The sequence below is a fragment of the Erinaceus europaeus genome, chromosome 18, assembly GCF_950295315.1.
Source record: "Erinaceus europaeus chromosome 18, mEriEur2.1, whole genome shotgun sequence".
In the NCBI taxonomy this organism is placed as follows: domain Eukaryota; kingdom Metazoa; phylum Chordata; class Mammalia; order Eulipotyphla; family Erinaceidae; genus Erinaceus; species Erinaceus europaeus.
In genome coordinates, this window is record NC_080179.1 from 53,296,389 (window position 1) to 53,317,676 (window position 21,288).

Consider the following 21,288-nt stretch of genomic DNA (forward strand, 5'->3'; position numbering starts at 1 on the left):
CCCAGATTCAAGCCACCAGTCACCACCTACAGGAGGAAAGTTTCACAAGTGGTGAAACAAGGCTACAGGTGTGTCTCTGTCTCTCTACCCCTCTATCTCCCCCACTTCTCTCAATTTCTGTCTCTATCCAACCAATAAATAAATAAAAAAATTTTTAATTGTGTTTGTTTACCTCTTGGGACAGAGTATTTTCAGAAAGTACAGATTTTCTGTGTCTCATTTGTGATAGGATTTCTTTGATTTATCTTGAAGTGTATATACCTTCTGATTTCTTCTGAACACAGGTAAAGTCTGTTTCTATTTTAAGGCAAAGCAAAAGACAAAATTCAGACTGTCTGAGGTTAATTCTCCACACACAGAAAGGTCACTTCAGATAACATCAACTTGTTCTCATGGCTTTTGATTTGTTATAAGCAATGTTAGGAATTCTTACGTTCAGAGGAGAGCTCTTAGTGAGGCTCTCACCAGGTGGGCACCCAGCTCCTTGGAAGTGCTCTACTCTGTGTCTTTTGAGTCAGGAAACACCTGCAGAGTGAGCTGAGGCTGAGAATCTGGGTAGCTCCTCAAGAGTCCCTGCTGAGTTCAGCAGTACCTAATGATCAGAGCAGTAGCCAGGAGATGTGTCAATGCCATTTGGAAGCACTGCCTGTTTTTCACTAGAAGTCTCACCTGAGATCTTTAAACACCATTCACCGAAGATCAGTCCCCAAGTTAACATCTCCAGAAGAGAGAGGACTTACAGTAGGATTAGGCCAAAAGCTTAAGAGGAGAACTTCAGTGTATAATTTGTTTTTCATACAATGTTGAAGTTGACTTAGTGACAAATTATGGCCACAGTGCAGCAAAATCTTGCCATTGCTCGGCATTTTTTTTTCTTTTTTAATTTATTCAATGTCCAAGCGATAAGCTGGGGAAATTGTTGACACAAAAATATATACCTATGACTTTTTCCTTTGGGGGATTTAAATTGTTTCTTTTTTATGTAAACAACTAATAGACACAAAGTAAAACCTAGTAAGTGATTTTGGATAATAAGTTATTTAATTTTTTTAAAAGATGTCCCCACAGGAACCAGACTGTGGTGCACCTGGTTAAGCAAATACATTATAGTGTACAAGGACCCGGTTTCAATCCCCTGGTCCCCACCTGGAGTGGAGGAGGAAGGCTTCACAAGTGGTGAATTAGAGCTGCAGGTGTATCTCTCTCTCTGTGTGTCTCTCCCTCTCCACTCTCAATTTCTTTGTCTCTATCCAATAATAAATAAAAATAAGATGTGCCCACAAAGGGACTATGTAACTGAATTATAAAAGCATGTGGGGGGGGGAGTGGCAGTGCAGTGGGTTAAGCGCACATGGCACAAAGTGCAAGGACAGTGTAAGGATCCCTGTTCGAGACCCTGGCTCCCCACCTGTGGGGGGTCACTTAACAAGCGGTGAAGCAGGTCTGCAGGTGTCTATCTTTCTCTCCCCCTCTCTGTCTTCCCCTCTGCTCTCGATTTCTCTCTGACCTATCCAACAACAGCAACATGAATAACAACAATAACTACAACAACGATAAAACAACAAGAGCACAAAAAGAGAAGAAGAAAAAAACCCTCCAAGAGCAGTGGATTTGTGGTGCAGGCACTGAGCCCCAGCAATAACCCTGGAGGCAAAAAAAAAAAATCAAGCATGGGGCCCAGGCAGTGGCACACCTGCTTAAGCTCATATATTACCATCTATTACCACGTGCCAAGTTTGAGTCCCCACTCCCCACCTGCAGGAGGAGCACTTAATGAGCTGTGAAACAGGTCTCTACCTCTCTACCTTCCCTCCCTTCTCAATTTCCCTATGCCCTGTCAAAAAGAGAGAGAGAGAGAGACAGAGACAGAGAGAGAGAGAGAGAGAGAAATAAAGAAAGAGTGATAAAGGAAAAATGGCTGCCAGGAGCACTGGATTTGTAGAACAGGCACCAAGCCCCAACGATCAACCCTCGTGGCAAAAAAAAAAAAAAAAAAAAAAAAAAATCAGGCATGCAAAGCATGGACAATTAGTCACCATGTTGATATTTTGGAGATTAAAAAAAAAAACATAGCTCGGGAGTCGGGCAGTAGTGCAGTGGTTTAAGCGCAAGTGGCGCAATTGCAAGGACCTGCAAAAGGATCCCGGCTCCCCACCTGCAGGGGTGTCACTTAACAGGCAGTGAAGCAGGTCTGCAGGTGTCTGTCTTTCTCTCCCCTTCTCTGTCTTCCCCTCCTCTCTCCATTTCTCTCTGTCCTATCCAACAACAATAAAAAAAAAAAAAAACATAGCTCAGTGTTCAAAAAAGACTGTTTTCAGAGTTTTTGTAATTAACCAAGTTTTACAAAGAGATATTAAAGTGCCTTATTGGCATTTACAATGTACACAGATTCCATCTTTCCCCAAAATCTTAAAGCCCCCCTCCTTAAAAAGGAAAAAAAAAGTCAAACCTTGTCTCTTGTTGGCAGTAGAATTTATTCAGCAATTTACTTTCCAGCCAACTGCAGCCATTGCCATCGCCTCTGGGCACTTGTTCAAAAAAACGCAGAAATGAAATAACAGATTGGCCAGACCGAACACAACTCCCCAGTCACAACCCTATTATCTCCTCGTTCTGTCACCCCCATTAGGCAAAAGCCTGGGGGACTGGATGGTGATAACACAGTATTTATGCCTCATTCATCTTCACAGTTCACAGCTTTCTGCCAGCTTTCCCTCTATCATCTTCTCACAGGGTGTTTGAGCGTGGGGGCCTAGGCCTTGAGATTCCTAGGTCCCTATCTTTTTAGAAGGGCTACTGTGCTTTATGCTGGCCTGGGTAGGGACTCAAGAAAGACAAAGGAACCAGTCTCCTTTTGTTGATCATCCACTTGTGAGTGAATATATGATTGAAGTTGCAATCTGTGGAATTTTATCTTTCAATTTAGGCTATTTTTAGCTGTTCTGTTCAGATCAGAGTCAAGCAGAGCTGTTGCTTCATTTAGTGTAGTGGGACTTATACAGTCACCTGGGGGTGGAGGGAGAAACACCTGAGTTTTCTCTGGGCAGAATCAGTGATTAGTGGATGTGGGCCTATTTCATCAATAAAGGATTATTTTCTGATTGTCTCTTAGTGCAATTTCTTTTTTAAATTACAGATACAAGACAATAGCTCTTTGGAGTCAGCTGGTGGCCCACCTGGTAGAGACCAGGTGTTTCCATTTACAAGACCTAGGGCATGATATGTAGCACCTGGGGCAACCTGGTTGAGGGTGGGGGAGATGTACCAGTAGTATTGTGCTATCGCCTCTTGTCTCGCTATCTCTTTCCCCCTGCCTTGATGAAAGAAAAAAAGAAATGGTTGCCTGGATAGGTGGAGTCATGCAGGCACTAAGTCATAAATAATCCTGATCTTAAACATTCACTTTCTGTCTCTATCTTGGCCTTTTAGCTAAGATCAAGTGTAGTGTCTCTGTCTCTTTGTCTCTCTATAAGCAACATATATGTGTACATCTGTAACATAGCATATCTAGAATACACACACACACACGCATACATATATATATACACATACAAATGGCAATATATATTTTCCCAATTGGCTGAGTATTAAGCAAGACAGGTTTAGAACTTTAATGAGAGCAATCCTGAGGAAAATACCTTTTCTCTTGCAGGACAGCCCATCATGTAAATTAGATACTGTTCTTTATAGTGATTCACTTTGGGGGAGTGGTTTACATTTCATTGAGCTTCATGTTTTATTCTGTCTGCATCCCATCCACCTGTCCCCACCATTAATCTTGTATAGTGAGTAATTCTTAGAGGAAGTGGAATATTTCAGTAAAGTTGCTTAACTTTGCCCCCAAGTCCTCGACTACCCAGTGGTATGGTGAGCAGAGCAGATTGTGTGTGACCCATTGACCCCACTCACCCATTGAGAACCATTCATTGAATCCTGCTGCTTACACATTTCCGGCCATTAGTTGGGAAAAGCCAAATGATGGCATTCCTGTCTAGAGATGATAGACCAGTGTCAGAAAATAGGAACAGGAGTGTGCAGCTCAATGCTTTTTTTTTTTTAAGGTAGATGTATTTTCCACTGAAAAGAGCTGGTTTTGATTCAGGTTCATTCATCTTGGTGAGAAGTATTCTCATTTGAAGGTTTTGCTAAGGATACATGGAAGTAGGCAAGCTACCAACCCTCTCAGTTTTTTGCTTGTTTGTTTATTTATTTTGTTTTTAAGAACAGGGTAAAATAAAGATACTTAATTATGTTTGGAATGGCTTGTATTAAACTTGTAATCATTGCTTCTGCTTGCAAATTCAATCCCTAACTGCCTTCTTTTTTCCCCCACATCATCAGCTCACACCCCAGACAACAGCTTCCTGGGCTTTGTGGTGGAGCAGCATCTGAACTCCAGTGATATCCACCACATTAATGAGATCAAAAGGCAGAACCAGTCCCTGGTGTATGGCAAAGTGGATAGCTTCTGGAAGGTGAGTCAGCCTGCACACATCTCTCTCTCTCTCTCTCTCTCTCTGAAGAGAAGTTTGTTGAGTAATTTAACTTTGTTATAGAGAGTAATCAAGCCAAATGCCCAGGATTTATAGGGATCTACTAAGAAGTAAACAAGAATATGCAAGGATTTGGATAGCTGATAAAAGCAATACCTGCTCACCCATACACAGCAACAAAGTACACCGCATAGCACTGCCCTTCATTCTTTGCAGGTTGGAAGTAAAACATGGCAGATTTTTTTACTATATCCTGTACTTAACTTCCTGGAGCCAGGAATCTGCTGTGTGTGTGTGTGTGTGTGTGTGTGTGTGTGTGTGTGTGTGTATGTCTTCCTGGTATTATACACAGGGACTCTTTGCCAAGTGACTTTTTCCTCTGCCTTCTGAGAAATTGTGTGTAACTGTAGGTAGCTCCTTTCATCTGAGAAATGCTGTGGCCACATTTCTCTTGGCTGTAGTCAGTCCTCAATTCATAGGCAAAGGGAAATGCCTGCCAGGGCTGCTTGCAGGAAGTTGATTCAGGGAGATCTTGGGCAAAGTAACACTCTTGGCCACAGACTGAGCCAGTTTTTGCTTCTTGGGCCCATTGATCTTCCCTGGTAATTTTCCAAGGATATCTGGGATAAGTACAGTAGGAAACAAATCAGATCAGGATGTGGCCTATTGACACAATGCAAATGATATTATAGAGTGTTCCCTTACATGTAAATAAATGTCGGGATTTTTTTAGGACATATTTGTATAGGACAGAACGGTTTCTAGGACTTCAAACTGTGCATCTTTTAACCTTACTGTCAGTCATTTTCTGTACTGATCTGGAGCTCTGACCTTTTGTTATCATGTCTTTTTATTGAGGAAATTTCATTGTCCTCCAAACTAGGAGGGGCACAAGTGACACAAGGCTATGTATTCCTAACTGCCATCGGGAATTTTCTGACTTCACATTCAGAAAAGGAAAAGCAGAGCAGCTGCCTTTCCAGCTCTGAAACGATTAACTGTACCAAAGGGACAATTAAATCTGCCTGTTTCCAGGAAGCTGATTTAATTCTAGATAACTGTCTTTGTTATAAACAGCTAGAATTCTGTCTCATTTTAGTACAGCTATAATCAACTGGGGGCAGTTTTACATCCACCACCAAGCCCACCACACACACACACACACGCACACGCACACGCACACACACACTATTGAGAGGCAGTTTTGTTTGACAATAAGGAAGGGAGACAGGGAGGTGCTACTGGCATCTAGTGGGTGGAGGTAACGATGCTGTTGATCAGCCAGGAGTATACAGGGCAGCGCCACAACAGGGACTCATCTGCTACAAAATATTAGTAGTGTTGAGGCGAAGAAACCTGAGCTGGTAAATAAGATTTATTTCCTACATATATTATTCTACACTTTTTCATCTCTGGTAATATAAAATGAGTCTGGATTATAAATGGCTATTTAAGTTGCCTCCATGACTTTATACATCTTTTCTGTATCAAAGCCTGCCCAGTGTTAACAGAGCATTTTTCAGCTGACTTTGAGTTGAACTTGAGTTAAAAGGACACCCTGGGTGTTCTCATTCTCAGCTCACTTGTAATATGAATAGATCATTGCACTGGTTTTTAGGAAGGTGCAGGCTCTTTAAAACAAAAATGCAATTCCCTTCTTTCTGCACTTGCTCAAAGGACACAGTTTGTGTGTCTGAGAACTTGACCTTGAAATTATATAAATCCTGCTTTGAGATAAAATGAGTCTTCCTCCTAGGTACACCTGGCAGATTTTTCAGTATCCCTAAGAATATAAACAATGAATTGGCTCTGAAAGCATGATGATATCCTTGATAGTAGTTAGAATCCTGCAAATGTTAAAATCATATCAGCTTGGGTGATCTGGGGTATAATTTGTAAATCCTTTCAAATTATGAAGTGTTAAAATTCCACAGGGGTGAGGCCTTCCAGAACACACACAGTAGAATGTACAAGGACCAGGGTTTAAGCCCCCCAGTCTCCCCCTGCTGCAGGAGGAAAGCTTCACAAGTGGTGAGGCAGTGCTGCAGGTATCTCCCTCTCCCCCCCCACCTTTTTTCCCCCTCCTCTCTCTCTCCTTTAATTATCTTTGTCAGGAAAAAAGGAGTTGTCATTGAGGCACCAAGCTCCAGCAATAAGTAATCCAGTAATACAGTAACATTTGTGCAAAAAAAAAAAAAAAAACTACTCTAGTCCCCACACGCAGTGTATCACCTAAATATTACATCCAACTGAATGGCAGTATGTCTACATTGGTCTTGAATAAAAAAAAATTGTGGAATGTTGCTTCAGTAATATAATTATTAATGCTCAGTTTTAGTTGTTTTTTTTTTTATGAAGAGCGATCAAAAAGATGAAAAACACCCTGGCTTTCAGATAAATTTAGGGTAACTTTAGAAACTTTTGAATTAAGCACAGTAAATTTCACTGAAGTGAAAGTTCAGTTTCTTTTTCCAAACTGCCCCATCTCATAGGGGAGGGAATGAGCATTGGGCCCAAGATTCACTCCATAGTGAGTGCATAAGGAGCCTTTTAGTTCTCAAATCCACACTTCTGTGTTCTTGAATGCTGCTTCTGCAAGTTTGATCATTAACTCTGGTTAACATGTGCTGGCAAGATGGAAAGGCTGCCCATTGTGACTGGATTCAAAACCCTTCAATGTCCTGTTACCCAAACTCATCAGAGGATGAAAGGCCCAAGCCTATAAGTCGCCATCTTGTATTGTGATGATCTGGTTTGAACCTTCACATACTGATCCATGAAACAGGAACAGTCAGGGGCCAAGTGATGACTCTCGTGGTAGAGAGAACATGCTACCATGCACAAAGACCGAGACCCCCCAGCCCCCACCTTGAGGGGGAAGCTTCACAGGCAGTGAAGCAGCGCCACAGGTATCTCTCTCTGCTTCTTCCTTTCCTCTGTTTCTATACAATAAATAAATATAATATTAAAATAAAAAGAAGTAGGAATGGTTGTGACTGCCATCTAAAATAGGACTTCTCAGGGACCGTCATGATACATATGAATCATCTGGGATATTGCTCAAATGCTGATCCTGATTTAGACCTTTGGGAATGGTCCCAAAACTGCATTTCTCAGGAACATCTAGGTGAGCCTTATAACTGTTGATTAAAAACACACTCCCAAATAGCAAGGCTTTGGCATGTTTGGTATGGAGGGCTTGGTGCTAAGTAATTTGGTTTTTGTTGTTACTTTTGCCTCCCCTACTGTTTTTGTCAGACTGCCAACTGTCGTGATATTTTTACTAGAACTAGTGCCCAAAGCAAGTCACCTCCCAATCTAGCTTCCCCATGAATTTATCTGCAAACTTTGCCACTTGTTATTCCTTGGTGCCTGACCATTTAGGATGTGGTAAGCCTCTGACAAGCTGTGGAGTCTGATAGGAGAAAAGAGATACACTGTGACTTTCCCACTATCCACTGTGTGGACAATTACAGCCCAGGTCTGTTGGGCAGGCTGGAACACTGCTTGAAAGCCGTCTTAGAGGTGAATAACTGGGTTCAAATCCCACTGCTGCTAGACAAATTGTTTGACCTTGGGAAAGTAACATAGCTTCACTTGGCTTCATTTTATGAGGGGATGATAGTCAGGTTTCTGTAGTGATTAAGTGAATAAATATTAGGAAAGGGCCTGGAACACAAAGTTAAAATAGATGTTTGCTGTTGTTGTTGTCACCAGTGAGACCAAAATGGAAACATTAAGAGCTGATAAGGATGTGTAACGGAAGATTCCCATTTGTGAGGAAATGGAAAATGCAAATCTCCCCAAAGATAGTCAAATTGCATCCTTTTAAGAATTTTTTTTTTCTAGTGAAAGAGGAGAAAGAGAATCAGTACATCACTCTGGACCGTGTGATCTTGCTTCTCATACTTCAGAGCTCATGCTTTTAAATGCAGACCTCTAGTCACGGCACCACTTCCTAGGCTTCTAGGCTGCAATTTTTAACTATGTAGGTGGCAGGCAAACAGAGGCATGGACCAAATCTGCTTTTGTAAAAAAAAAATAAATAAAAATAAAAAAGCCTATTCAGTTATCCAGGTCTATTTTTGAATTACAGTGTCATTTGTACAGCTTTGGCAAAGAAGGTTTTAGTAGCAAAACCAGAATTGTATCTTATCTCGCCTAAGAATATACTCACATAATGTCCCGTGTACACCAACTCTCTTGGAGAACACATGTGTCTCACAGTTCCTGATATGGGCATTATCCTAGGCCTTATTAGTTTGTTTCAGTGTTCTTAATTATATTTTGAATGGTGAGAAGGAATGAGACTGATGGACAAGCAGTGAATGGGAAAATTAAATGCACCTGTAATAAACTTGCTAGCCCCAATCCCTGACCCTAGCATTTTCTTTTTTTACTGGGTCACTGCTCAGATCTGACCTATGGTAGTATTGAACACCAACCCCGAGACCTGGAAAACTCAAATGTGAAAGCCTTTTGCACAGCCATGATGCTATCTCCCCAGTAAACCTGGATTTCTTTCCTTTTTTCCTTTTCTCCTTTATTTTATTTATTTATTTACTTATTTTACTATTTTATATGTTTACTTAATTAGAGAGATATAGAGAGAAAGATACAGAGAAAGACTAGAACACTGCTCAGTTCTGGCTTATGGTGGTGCCAGGGATTGAACCTGGGGATTTGGGAGCCTCATGCATGAAAGTCTTTTTGCAAAACCATTATGTTGTCTCCCTACCCCAACCTTAGCATTTTTTAATGTTTATTTTCTCTTTTGTTGTCCTTTTTGTTTTTTATTGTTGTTGTAGTTATTATTGTTATTGATGTTGCTGTTGTTGGATAGGACAAAGATAAATGGAGAGAGGAGGGGAAGACAGAGGGGGAGAAAAAGATAGACGCCTGCAGACCTGCTTCACTGCCTGTGAAGCAACCCCCCTGCAGGTGGGGAGCCGGGGGCTTGAACCGGGGTTCTTACGCCGGTCCTTGTGCTTTGCGCCACGTGCACTTAACCCGCTGCGCTACTGCCCGACTCCCAACCTTAGCATTTTTTTTAAGAAACCTTCAGCAGTGGCCACCATTTATTCTATAAGAAACACAACAATAGTAATAGCAAGCTGTCTTATCAGTGTGGTGCTTGTACTTTTGGAAATTTCACAGCCACCATTAAAAAGATGCATGTCAGTTCCTTCTGAGGAAGTGAAAGCAGCTGTTTACCCTCTTACCTACCCTGATTTATGGAGGGAGAACTGCTCCAGGGAGATGAAGTAACGTGGCCCAGGTCCTATAACATATGAAGTTGACAATTCCAGAACCAGGATGAGGGTTCTAACTTGCCTGCTATTTGTCTGCCTATGGCTTGGATGGCTCATCACAAAATGAGGAAGTCACTAACAGCTTTGAAGCCAGTTCTGCAAAGTAAATATGCTTTATTTGAGCATCTCATACTGTTTTGGCTCTGGTTCCCAGGAACCTGGTTATTCCCATCACTAGCCTGCCTTTTTAAAATCTAGATGTCAAAGATAATATGGTTTAAATGTATCTCCTAAAATGACACATGGCTCATCAGCCAAAGGCTAAGAAATTGGGTAAAATGATGTGACCTTTAGTTTCTATCTTGAATTGCATGCCCTTCTTAACTCATTTCCAGAGGGTGGCAACCAAAGTTATCTTTAAGAAAAAAGCAAACTGGGTAGTTACAGCTTTTTTTTCCCTCTGAATCTTGGCAGTGATTTCATATTAAACTTAGAGAATACTACATTGATGGTGGTACCTACTGTGAGGAAGCAGGCCTACTGAGCCTTCTAGGAGTAAGTTACGTCTGTTCTGTACCTACTGCTCTCCTCAGCTCCCTGACTCTTGACTGCATGAGGCCTCACACACCTGTCTCTGTGATGGCTGCTTCTTGTCTTAATGGCTCTGTGTCCCAGGGTAATGAATCTTTTTATTTCTTTTAGTACCAATCTGTCTGGATACCCTGGGAAGACACTTGAAATGCTTTTCATATTGATCATGTTCTCTCCAGCCTTAAGAAGAGTAGAAGGAAAAAAAAATGAATCAAAGAGAAGAGTGGAGCTATACTTGTGCAGATTCTACATACAACGTATAGGTTTCAAGAGGTTTTCAAAATCCAGTGGTGAATTTAGCAGTGAGGGGACATGAAGAGGGATTGCTCCACAGACAGCTGGGGCCTGGATCTGCCCAGCCCTAGTGTGATTTGGAGCTGGTATCTGCAAACTTTGTCTCCTCCTTTGTATAATTGAAGATACTCATTTTTATTAAGGAAAAATAATGAATTTAAGATCCAGTAAAGAGGATCTTAAAGCATTCATACTGATTCAACAAACAAATATCAAGAATCAATGCTATGTAAGTCTGTAAAACTCCAGAGGGACTAGGAGAAAACTCTGAGGATAGAGCACAAGTGTCACTATAAGGAGAAGCCTGGATTTCATCCCCAGCAACATTTGCGAGCACCATGGACAACATCAGAGGGAGTGCCATGGGTGGTAGAGTAGTGCTTTCTTTTCTTTCTCTCTTTCCCTCCTCCTCTCTTTTCCCTCTCTCTTCTTCCTTCCCAAGTATATAGAATTTAAAAATTGGGCCAGAGAAAATACTCAGTGATACTATGTATGTGTGAGTTCATTCCCTCACCCCTCATTAAAACATGAAAACTCCAGAAGTGCAAAAACAACCCAGAGTGAAAACAGATGGGTAGTTGGTTATCAAGGAAGAGGTAAGAGAGGTGGGTGTGGACTTTGTCTTGATGGTGGTAACAGATTCATGTTTTATAGCTTTATGGCAACCCACAAAATCATTTTAAATATCTGCTCTTTATGATATACCTACCAGGCCTTCAGAGGCTGTTCAAGTAAAGCTGAAAGTAGTAAACTGTAGGCCAAACCCATACTGTCCCTATATTTGACCATCCTGTTTGTACTTTGATCTGTCTGGCCAGACTGGAGTTCAGAGCCCTCTTATCCTCTTCCTCCTATCACTTCTTCCCCACTGGAAGTATGGATCCAAATTGTGTCTGGGGTGCAGAATGTAGGAGATCTGGATTCTGTAATTGTTTCTCTGATGGACATGGCTATTGCCAGGTTGATCCATACCCCCAGTCTGTTTCTGTCTTCCCCTAGTGGGGTAGAGCTCAGGGGAGCTGGCCAGACTTTTCTTCCCAAGTAGTACTTTATTTACCAAATAAAGCCCAATCCACCGTAAGTCAAATTGTTGTATATTTGTAATAATGATATCAGAATCCATTTTGTTGAATCTAGTGGAAATATGATTACAGCTCTTGCTTTTGGTCCTAGTCAAGAACATTGAGAAGCAGCCTTTTCTCTCCCCCAGTTTATTCTTCTTGGGGTGGGGAGAGTCAGTCAGAAAGACCTTGCTGTGGCTCCTTGGACACCACAGTTGACAGAGGCAGGAAGCAGATTTTTTTCTCAGGGAGGAGGTGAATGTACTCTAAGGATCAGAATCCCCTCAGGGCAGCCACTGACTAACCTCAATCATTGCTGCATATTTGTCTGGCATGTGATAAAGTGAAGTCATCATAGAGCCTTTTCCCTCAAATTTAAACTTAAGTTTTTTAGGGGAAAAGGATGACAGAGAAGACAGATGCAAGGAGAAAAATGGATTATATGTTAGAAATGGGTCATTGACATTTAAGAGTCCAAGAACTACAATCTAGGAAACTTGGGGATTTTTCAGAAAAATAGTGTTGGCTGTGTACTGACTATGACTAAACCTTTGTGGCTTCAGTTAGAAGCACATCAACATTTGGGAGTGATTGTGTGCAGAAATGAGCATTGAACTTTGGAATTGAGAGAAATCATGGATCTTCTTTTCCCCTGTCTTATCATCCAAGCTCCATGTGTCAGCAAGTTTTCTGCTGTCATCTTAAATCCACCAAGGTTACTTGTCTGTTGGCAGAGAGAACACATTCTCCTTGTTGAACTTCTGTTTGAGTCCAGAAATATAGGAGGCAGCCTGTAGCAGTTGGAGGAGCCCTGGCTGGGAAAGCAGATGCCCAGATTCTAATTTTGGCCATACCACTCTGTGGATGCTTGTTTTTAGAATTCATTTGCCCCCGGGGCTTACTTTCCTTCTCTGTTTTATAAAATAATAATAATAATAATAATGAAGCAGAGGACTGGATGGCCTTTTTTAGTCCGTAGTGTTCCATGATCCTATAATCGAAACTAATCTTTGACCTTGTCTAAGAGCAAGGACAGAAGAAATAGCTGGCAGGACAACTTTATGGGACATCAGAAATAGGGCAGAAGGATGATAAGTGGGCCAGACCAGAACTTTGTCCATAAAGCCAACTACCTGAGGAAAAGATGAAGTAGTATGACATGGCACCCATGAGTGTAAAAAAGATTTAAGGGATTCATTGGCAATGAGCTCAGGTGAATCAGTAGAATGGGGCATGCCAAGAACTGACCATGGATCTTCAGTTGAGACATAACTTGGAAAGAAGGGCTGGTTACTCCAATCCATCTAAGGGGTTATAGAACATTCTATCTCTACAAACTCCCAAGATTCCTTGATAGGTGCTGGAGGGTGCACTTGGTAAAGTGCATGCATTACCATGTGCCAGCACCCAAGTCCACACCTGCAGGGGACCTTGCTTCTCAATAATTGGACAGTGTTGCAGGCCTCTCTCTGGTTACCTCTGTTTCTCCATATCTCTCTTTCACCCTCTATCAAAAGTACATGCGTGCATGCGTACATACATAAGTCCATACACCACAGTACTTGGTACATTTCTTTTACCTGCAGTAGTGGTCCGATGGGAGACTTGGAGCATTGAGAGCTGTTGTTGTGCGACAATACCCCCTACTCCTGAGTCTATCCTGTCATGTATAAGATGAGTATAGCACCTAGCTTGGGATTCTTAATAAGATCACATTAGTTGGTAAGTATAAAGCTATTAAGATGGTATTGAGGGGGGTGGAAGATGGCGGACTGAGAAACTGCTAACAGCATGTTCTCTAATCACATCTTCGAGAAACGGTAGGATTTTCTGCCTTTAGCAGGCCTGTCAATAAGGGGTGACAGCAAAGAGGTGATTATAATTTAATTTGGGTTAAGAATTAGAGTAAAGGTGACACGGACTAGCGGGGCTCCAGACTTCCCAGGCGGCGCCGGGCAAGGAGAGTGCGCCGGGCATTGTCCTCCGCCCGGGAAGGTGGCTCCTCTGCCGGTTGCAGAGCGCGGCGGGCAGAGGACCCGGAGAGAGCACTTTAGCTAGGGGGCTTTCTCTTGGGAGTCTCCAGGATCCACCACGACCCTGAGGGCGGATCCAAAGACTTCTTGAGTACAGCTCTCATTGGATCAAAGGACTTGGAGCTAGTTTTCATTTTCGAGAAATCCTTTAAAAAAGTCTGGAGGGGGGGGGGGTTCCTGGAAGATGGCGGACGGAGAAGCTGCAAGCCTCTGAGCTCCGAACGCACTCCCCTGGAGACAATAGGATTTTCTGACTTTAGCAGGCCAGCCAATAAGGTGTCCTTAGACACCAAGGAGGTGACTATAACTTAATTTGGGTTAAGAATTAGAGTAGGGAAAAAAATTCTTTTTTCTTCCTTTTAATTTTCAAGCATACATCCTTCCCGCCGCCCCCCCCCCCCCAAGCAGTCCCTGGGACCAGCTCCTAGCAGGATACCCCATACCACCAAACAGGGTGTTTTTTGTTTGTTTGTTTGTTTGTTTTTTGAATTCACTGATACACATTTGGGAAGTTCCTTGCACTGCTCTTTAATTACAACTCTTCTTCTTATCTTCTCCCTTTTCTCTCTCTTATCTCTCTCTCTCTTTTTTTTTTAAATCTTGTCATACACTTGTTCTTTCTTCTTTGCCTTTCTGAATTTGTGAATTACTTTGGGGAAGAAATCTGACTCAGAGTGGACTCTCTAGGTGTGTATCTCTGCACTAGTTCCCTTTCCCCTCTTGTTACCCCTAGAATATACACTGGATAGTAGATTTGCATAACTGTCTATTCTTGCTATCCTCTCTTTCTTTTCTCTTTCTTCACTGGGATTTGGTTACTATTTTTTCACGGACTGGAGAAATTGTTTGCCTAACTGGTAACGATTAAACTCCTTCAATACTTACTTCAGTTGCTACTGTAATTCCGGAGGTTGGTGAGTGCAATTGTCATAAAGGTATTTAGTACAGTGTTACTTGTACTCAAGACACAACAACTGAGGAACAACAGAGCATAAAAAAAAAAAAGAGAGAGAAACACATAAATAAAAAAATGGGTAGATTAAAAACAAATAAAACTTCTACCCCAATGAATGAAGACAAGAGCCCAGAAGAAACTACAAATCAGTCAGAAGTAACCATAGATAAGAAAAGTATGCAAGCAATAATAAACTTATTAATCACAGAAATGAAAACAACATTGGAGGAAAGGAATGGCAGTATTAGGGAAACAACAGTTGAGACCCCCAAGGAAAATACTGATTATCTTGAGGCAATTAGAGAACTGAAAGCTGAAATAGCTGTAATGAAGAAAGAAGCTGAGGCAAGGGAAAGCAGACTAACAGAAGCAGAAAACAGAATTAGTTGGACAGAGGATGAGTTAGAGAAAACAAAGAAAGAGGTGAAAGAGCTTAAAAAGAGATTGAGAGACACTGAAAACAACAACAGAGACATATGGGATGATCTCAAAAGAAGTAACATTCGTATAATTGGCCTGCCAGAGGAAGAAAGAGAGGAAGGGGAAGCAAACATTCTAGAGGAAATAATACAAGAAAACTTCCCAGACCTGAATAACAGAAAGGATATCAAGGTTCAAGAGGCCCAGAGAGTACCAAACAGAATCAGCCCACTGGGAGTATGGACCGACCAGTCAACGCCCATGTTCAGCGGGGAAGCAATTACAGAAGCCAGACCTTCTACCTTCTGCAACCCTCAACGACCCTGGGTCCATGCTCCCAGAGGGCTAGAGAATGGGAAAGCTATCATGGGAGGGGGTGGGTTATGGGGATTGGGTGGTGGGAATTGTGTGGAGTTGTACCCCTCCTACCTTATGTTTTTGTTCATTAATCCTTTCTTAAATAAAAAATTTTAAAAAAAGATGGTGTTGATAGGGGCCAGATCACAGTGCATAGGTCATGTGCACACATTACAAGTGCAAGGATTAAGGTTCAAGACCCCCCCCCCCCCATCCCCACCTGCATGGGGGATGCTTCACAAGTGGTGGACTAATGCTCCAAGTGTACCTCTTTCTCTCTTCCTCTCTAGCTTCCTTTCCTCCCTCAGTTCCTCTCCTATCAAATGCAAAGCAAAAAAGAAAATGATCTCCTTCAGTGGTGGATTTGTTGTGTAGTCCCTGAGCCTCAGCCATAACCCTGGTGGTGAGGGGAGGGTGGGAGAGTGGGGACAGAGGGAAGGAAAAAAGAGGTTTCATTTATATTTGTGCTCATTATTAATAATATTATCTATGTAAATTAGAGCCTTGGGGTAAGAAGTTGTAAAATGTGGGCAGACCTCATACCTTGCTTTGTGAGGACTGAAGAAGAGTGTATGTCTGGCTAGGGATAGAAGTACCTGGGAAAAGATTCCAAAGGGATGACAAATGAAGAATCAGATTTATCCTGGGTAAACGAGAAAAGGACAGACAACAGGCTGCCATGCTTTTAAGGAATACCAGAGAGACTGAATCTAGTCATTAGTGCCATTCAGAGATAAGAAGAGTCACCTGGGAACCATTAGCCCCCCCATTGATGTTGGCTGAAAGCACCTTGGCAGGCTTTAGGGACATGTCACTGAAGCCAGTTGACACAGCACTGCCTGTACTATAAAGGGAACCCAGTGTTTGTAGAATGCAGGTAAAAAGGATGATAAAGAAAAAGGGAGAGGGCACCCCAAGGAGAGGAAGTTTATCCACAGGCTGATACTAACAAGGAAACATGTGATCCTATTGACTCTGCTGCTCTTAGACAAAATACTGAAGCAAGAGATGAAGCCTCCGCTCTAGCAGGCCGAATCTCACTAGCATGTCTTTGGCCAGCATGAATATCATTTCTCTTTTATGATCTGTCTTGTGTGTGTGGGTGGGTGGGTAGAGGAAGCCTTCTTGCTGTTATATGGTTAACAGGGATCAAACTCAGGACATTGCACATGCAAAGCATGTGCTCTGCCACCAAGCCACCTCTGGGCCCAGCACAGTTTTTTTTTGTTTTTTTTTAAGTGGAGAGAGTCACCATTTGGGAGGTTCATCTGAAAAGTCAGTCTTCAGCATATCCCAGATTCTCTTTGAAATGCAAATGAGGGTACCAAGGTAGCTCACTCAGTAGAGCTTATACTCTACTATGTTCAGGGACCTAGGTTTGAACCCTCAGCTACCACATGGGAACACCAAGCAAAGAGGGAGCTTTGTGAATGGTGTAGTACTGTTGTGTGTCTCCTCCTCTGGGTCTGTCCTCCTAACTCTTTCACCTCCTGGGGTGGGGAGCCAGATTTTACTCCCAGAGCAATGGAATTATGTAAGCAAAAAGCCCTTTCAATAACCCTGGTGGCAAAAATTAATTAATTTTTAAAATGCAAGTGGCATGGGACTGGCAGGATAGTTCACTTGGATAATGTACCTGCAGTGCCTTGCCTGTGATCCAGGTTTGAGCACAGTTCCCACTGCACTGGGGGAAGCTTTGATGCTGTGGTATCTCTACCTGTCTTTATTTCTCTCCACCTGAACAAGTTATTCCAGAATAGTGAAACCCTAGCAGTCACAACAACAGAAAAAGAAGTGCAGATGGTCTGACAAAGTTATCCTCTCTTTCCCCAGATGCCAAAGGTTGACAAGCTTTGAGCAGTGACTGCCCCCCTGTGTGGGTTACACTATTTCCATAGATAGTATTCCTTCTGTAACCTTCATGGCTCTTGGTCCCTAGAGATATTTGAGTTTGTAATACTGTACTCAAGAAGTCATTATTTTTGTCTTAGTCCTCTCAAGGAATAGATTTCCTCTGGAGACAGTGAAGGCGCAGTACAGAAGGAAGATTTGTGTTGGTGGAGTGTGTGATCACTGGAGAAATGAGCCTAGGGACGACTCCTACATGTTGACACCACCCTGGAGTGACTTCCCAAGGCCAATTGTTTCACGTGTTTTATTTGAGCTAGAGATACCACAACAGCACTCCACCACTCTTGATGCCCTCTCTCCACCTCACAAGTGCTGTCCATGGTGTTCCCATATGGTGCCAGAGTTTAAACGCAGGGCCTCACATGAAGCAAGACATGTGCTTTACTAAGTAATCTCCCCTCTCCCTGAAGAAACTTTAAATAGCATAACAAATCGTGTGGACAGATTTTCCTTTGAATGACACTTGTTTGGAAGTCTGTCAAGCATTGAGGTATAGAGTGAGCATAAAGGAAGACCAAGGCCTCTTTGTCAGCATGCAGCTCTGCCAGGAAGCCCCAGTTCTTGAAATCTACACAGTAGTCTACAGGATTTTTCTTCTTTCAGAGTATAGTCCATGGACATTTTCTAGTTGACTGTCACCTTTGGAAAGAACTGTCAGCAATGCTTCTGCCAAGATAACTTGTGATTAAAACTTAGTATGCATTTTCAGGTTGGCCGTTGGAACAGATGGCAAGAATGCGTGGTAATCAGCCCCTGTGTCAGGGACCTTGAGCTAGTCAGCTTACTGCTTCTGCATAATCTAAGAGTCTTTAGACCTCTTCCACCTAGAAGTATAAACTTCTACTTGGAAATCAACTGGTAGAGCCTCTGAAGCTGTCACGTTTGTAGGTCCATGTGACATGATGCTCTGGAGTCATATTCACTTACAGTTTTTTGTTGTTAAAAATTTTTGTTTGTTTGTTTGTTTACATTTTTTGTTGTATTCCTTAAGTGCTTTCTAGCCAAAGAAAGGCAGAAAAGTTTAAGTCTGTTCTTCCCTATCCCACCCCACCCCCAATACTTTCTAAGGAAAGGCAAAAAAACCACAAAAAAACCCTATGTTGGTTTTTAGAACCTATTTTAATGTTCAACAGACTTGACTAATCATAACTGCTCTTTGGAAATTTACTCAAATCCAGATGCCAGGGAGCCTCACCTGAGAGCCCCAGGAATATATTCAACAAGAGTTTCCAATGAGTATTTAAATAGCCACACATTATACTGGGTAGGGAACAGTTTCATTTTTTAGTATTATTTTTCTTAGTGAGTTGATATTAGTTTACAGAAGATTCTAGGGGTACAGTTTCATACTAAATCTACCACCAAAGTTCTGTGTCACTCACCTACTAACTGCTACAGTTTTCACCAAGTCTGAGAGACAGTTTTGGGTTTTCATTCTGTTTTTTGCAAGTTTGTATGCTTTGTCTATATTTGCATATGAGCAAGACCATTAGGTAGTTGTCTTTACTTATTCTGCTAAGCACAATTACATCCAGTTCCATCATTTTGTTTCAAATGATATAGTCTCATCTTGTTTAATTGCAGAGTAGTATTCATTGAATGTATAACCCAGAGAGTTTTTATCCAACCATTTATCATTGGATGTTTAGGTTGCATCTACTCTCTAGCTGTTGTGACTAATCTCTATGAGCATAGGAATCCATCTGACCTCTATCCTTTGGGTATATGTCTAGGAATGGTATTTCTGGAGCTTACGTTATATCCATTTTGTTTGTTTAATGAATCTTCACTCTGTTTTCCTTAAGGACTATACAAGTTTATATTACCACAAAAATTTACTTAGATTAGAAAAACAAAACAAAACACATAACTGCTTCCTTTCCATGCATGGTGTGTGACTACCTTGTAGCCAATAACCAGCAGGCTAAGTCTCATGTACAGAGTCTTTGTTTCCCAGTGCAAATCACTAGCCCTATGGTGTACCCCAAGGACCACACAGGTTACAGTGAAATCTCCCTAGAGAATGCTTACTTTAAAAAAAATTTTTATTTATAAAAAAGAAACACTGAAAAAGAAACATAGGATATGAGGGGTACAACTCTACACAGTTCCCACCACCAGAACTCCGTATCCCATCACCACCCCTGACAGCTTTCCTATTCTTTAGCCCTGTGGGATTATGGTCCCAGGGTCATTATGGGGTGCAGAAGGTGGAAGGTCTGGCTTCTGTAATTGCTTCCCCTGTGAACGTGGGTGTTGGCAGGTCGATCCATACTCCCAGCATGTCCCTCTCTTACCCTAGTAGGGCAGGGCTCTGGGGAAGCAGGGCTCCAAGACACATGCTTACTTTTTAACCCACTGATTTTGAGTGTTACACACACACACACACACACACACACACACACACACACACACACACACACACACACACACACACACCTAGAGACAAAAGAAATGAATCCACCTTAAGATAAAGATGAGCAATAGTCTTCTGTGATCCCTTCCACTGCAATATTAGTGCTTTAGATAAGTTGCAGGTGATATTTGGATGATAACTGTTGAACATCAGGGCTTGTTGAAGGTGGTAAGGGAGGCACTGAGTGGCTCAGATGTGGAGCATTAGTGGTCATTGCCTCTTGTCAGTAAAGACTCAACTCCAGAAACACAAAATTACTACAGCTATAAGAAGAAAACATGGTATTAATAGATGAAGAGAGAGCCCTTGTATTTAGTGGAGGGTTACCTCCTCACACTACGGCTGGCATGAATAGTAGGAGGCTCAGGTAGGCCATGAAAATTTTGAGAGTGGAGTGTTTCTGGAAGGTAGTGAATCCCTAATAGTACTCAGATAAATTCATACTTGCTCTTGGTTTTCAAGGGTGTTGTGGTTGTGATTTGTCTTTAATTTTTTTACTATTATTCTGGCCCTAACAGTCAGGCAGCCAGTATTGGAACAGTGGTGGGGATGTGGGTTGAAGTTGCTGACTGGGAGCCAGTGAGGCACACCTGGTTAAGTGCACACATTATAGTACGCAAGGACCTGGATTCAAGCCTCTGATCCCCACGTGCAGTGGGAAAGCTTTATGAGTGGTGACATAGGGCTACAGGTGTCTCTGTCTCTTCCCCTCTCTATCTCCCCCTCCCTTCTCAATTTCTTTCTGTGTCTATTCAGTAATAAATAAATAAAAATATTAAGAAGAAGAAGTAGTTGCTGTCTCAGAGCAGATACGAGTAATGACTATAGACAGGATCAGAGCCAAGCTGTGGGGGCCTTGCTCCTTGGAGGAATAAAAAAGGGTGGCAACATCCCAGGTAGTAACTAAAGGATTTTAGATGCCCAAATACTGAGTAGCATGAAGATAGGTCAGATGAGAAGGAGATACAAAAGCATCATGAGATTGTTCCTTCAAACAAGCAAAGAAAGAGTCAAGATCATTTTTCAAATGGAGAGAGACATAATGCCTGAGAATTTCCAGCAGTTTGAAAGTCTAAATGTATTGATACGTAGATTTACAGTAACGACTGAGATATCATATTGATAATGATATTGTCCCCCAGAATAGAACACTATTGAAGTACAGCTTTAAAGGAAAACTGTCTCAGGTGAGAATTCTAAGATATCCCAGTTCAAGAGGAGATCCTGCCACTTGACCATGTCACCCAGCAGTGGTCAGACCTGGTGAACATTTCTGTGCTGTCAGCCACTGAGATTCTTCTAACAGTTATGGTAAAGCCACAGATGCCCTCTTTCCTACTTGAGACTTTCAGCCCAAGAAAAGTTGTACAATCCCAGAAGAATTGAGGCATGCAGAACTTGCCAAGGGTGTAGCCACCTTCCACCTTGTGGAAAGCTTCGGAGAGAGGGAAACTTGGCCATCTAGTTCAGGAGTCCTGAGGCTATCTCAGCTTCTTCTTGGGCAG

General features: G+C 42.1%; 1 protein-coding gene across 5 annotated transcripts in view; it reads left to right on the forward strand.

The window, feature by feature from the left end:
• Positions 1-21,288, forward strand: part of MGAT5 (alpha-1,6-mannosylglycoprotein 6-beta-N-acetylglucosaminyltransferase) — a 361,514-nt gene that overhangs the window by 259,496 nt on the left and 80,730 nt on the right. For all 5 annotated transcript variants that reach the window (XM_060178023.1, XM_060178024.1, XM_060178027.1 and 2 more), the window contains one exon: positions 4,342-4,475. In XM_060178023.1, the coding sequence (XP_060034006.1) occupies positions 4,342-4,475 (134 nt within the window). The remainder of the gene's footprint in view (positions 1-4,341; positions 4,476-21,288) is intronic.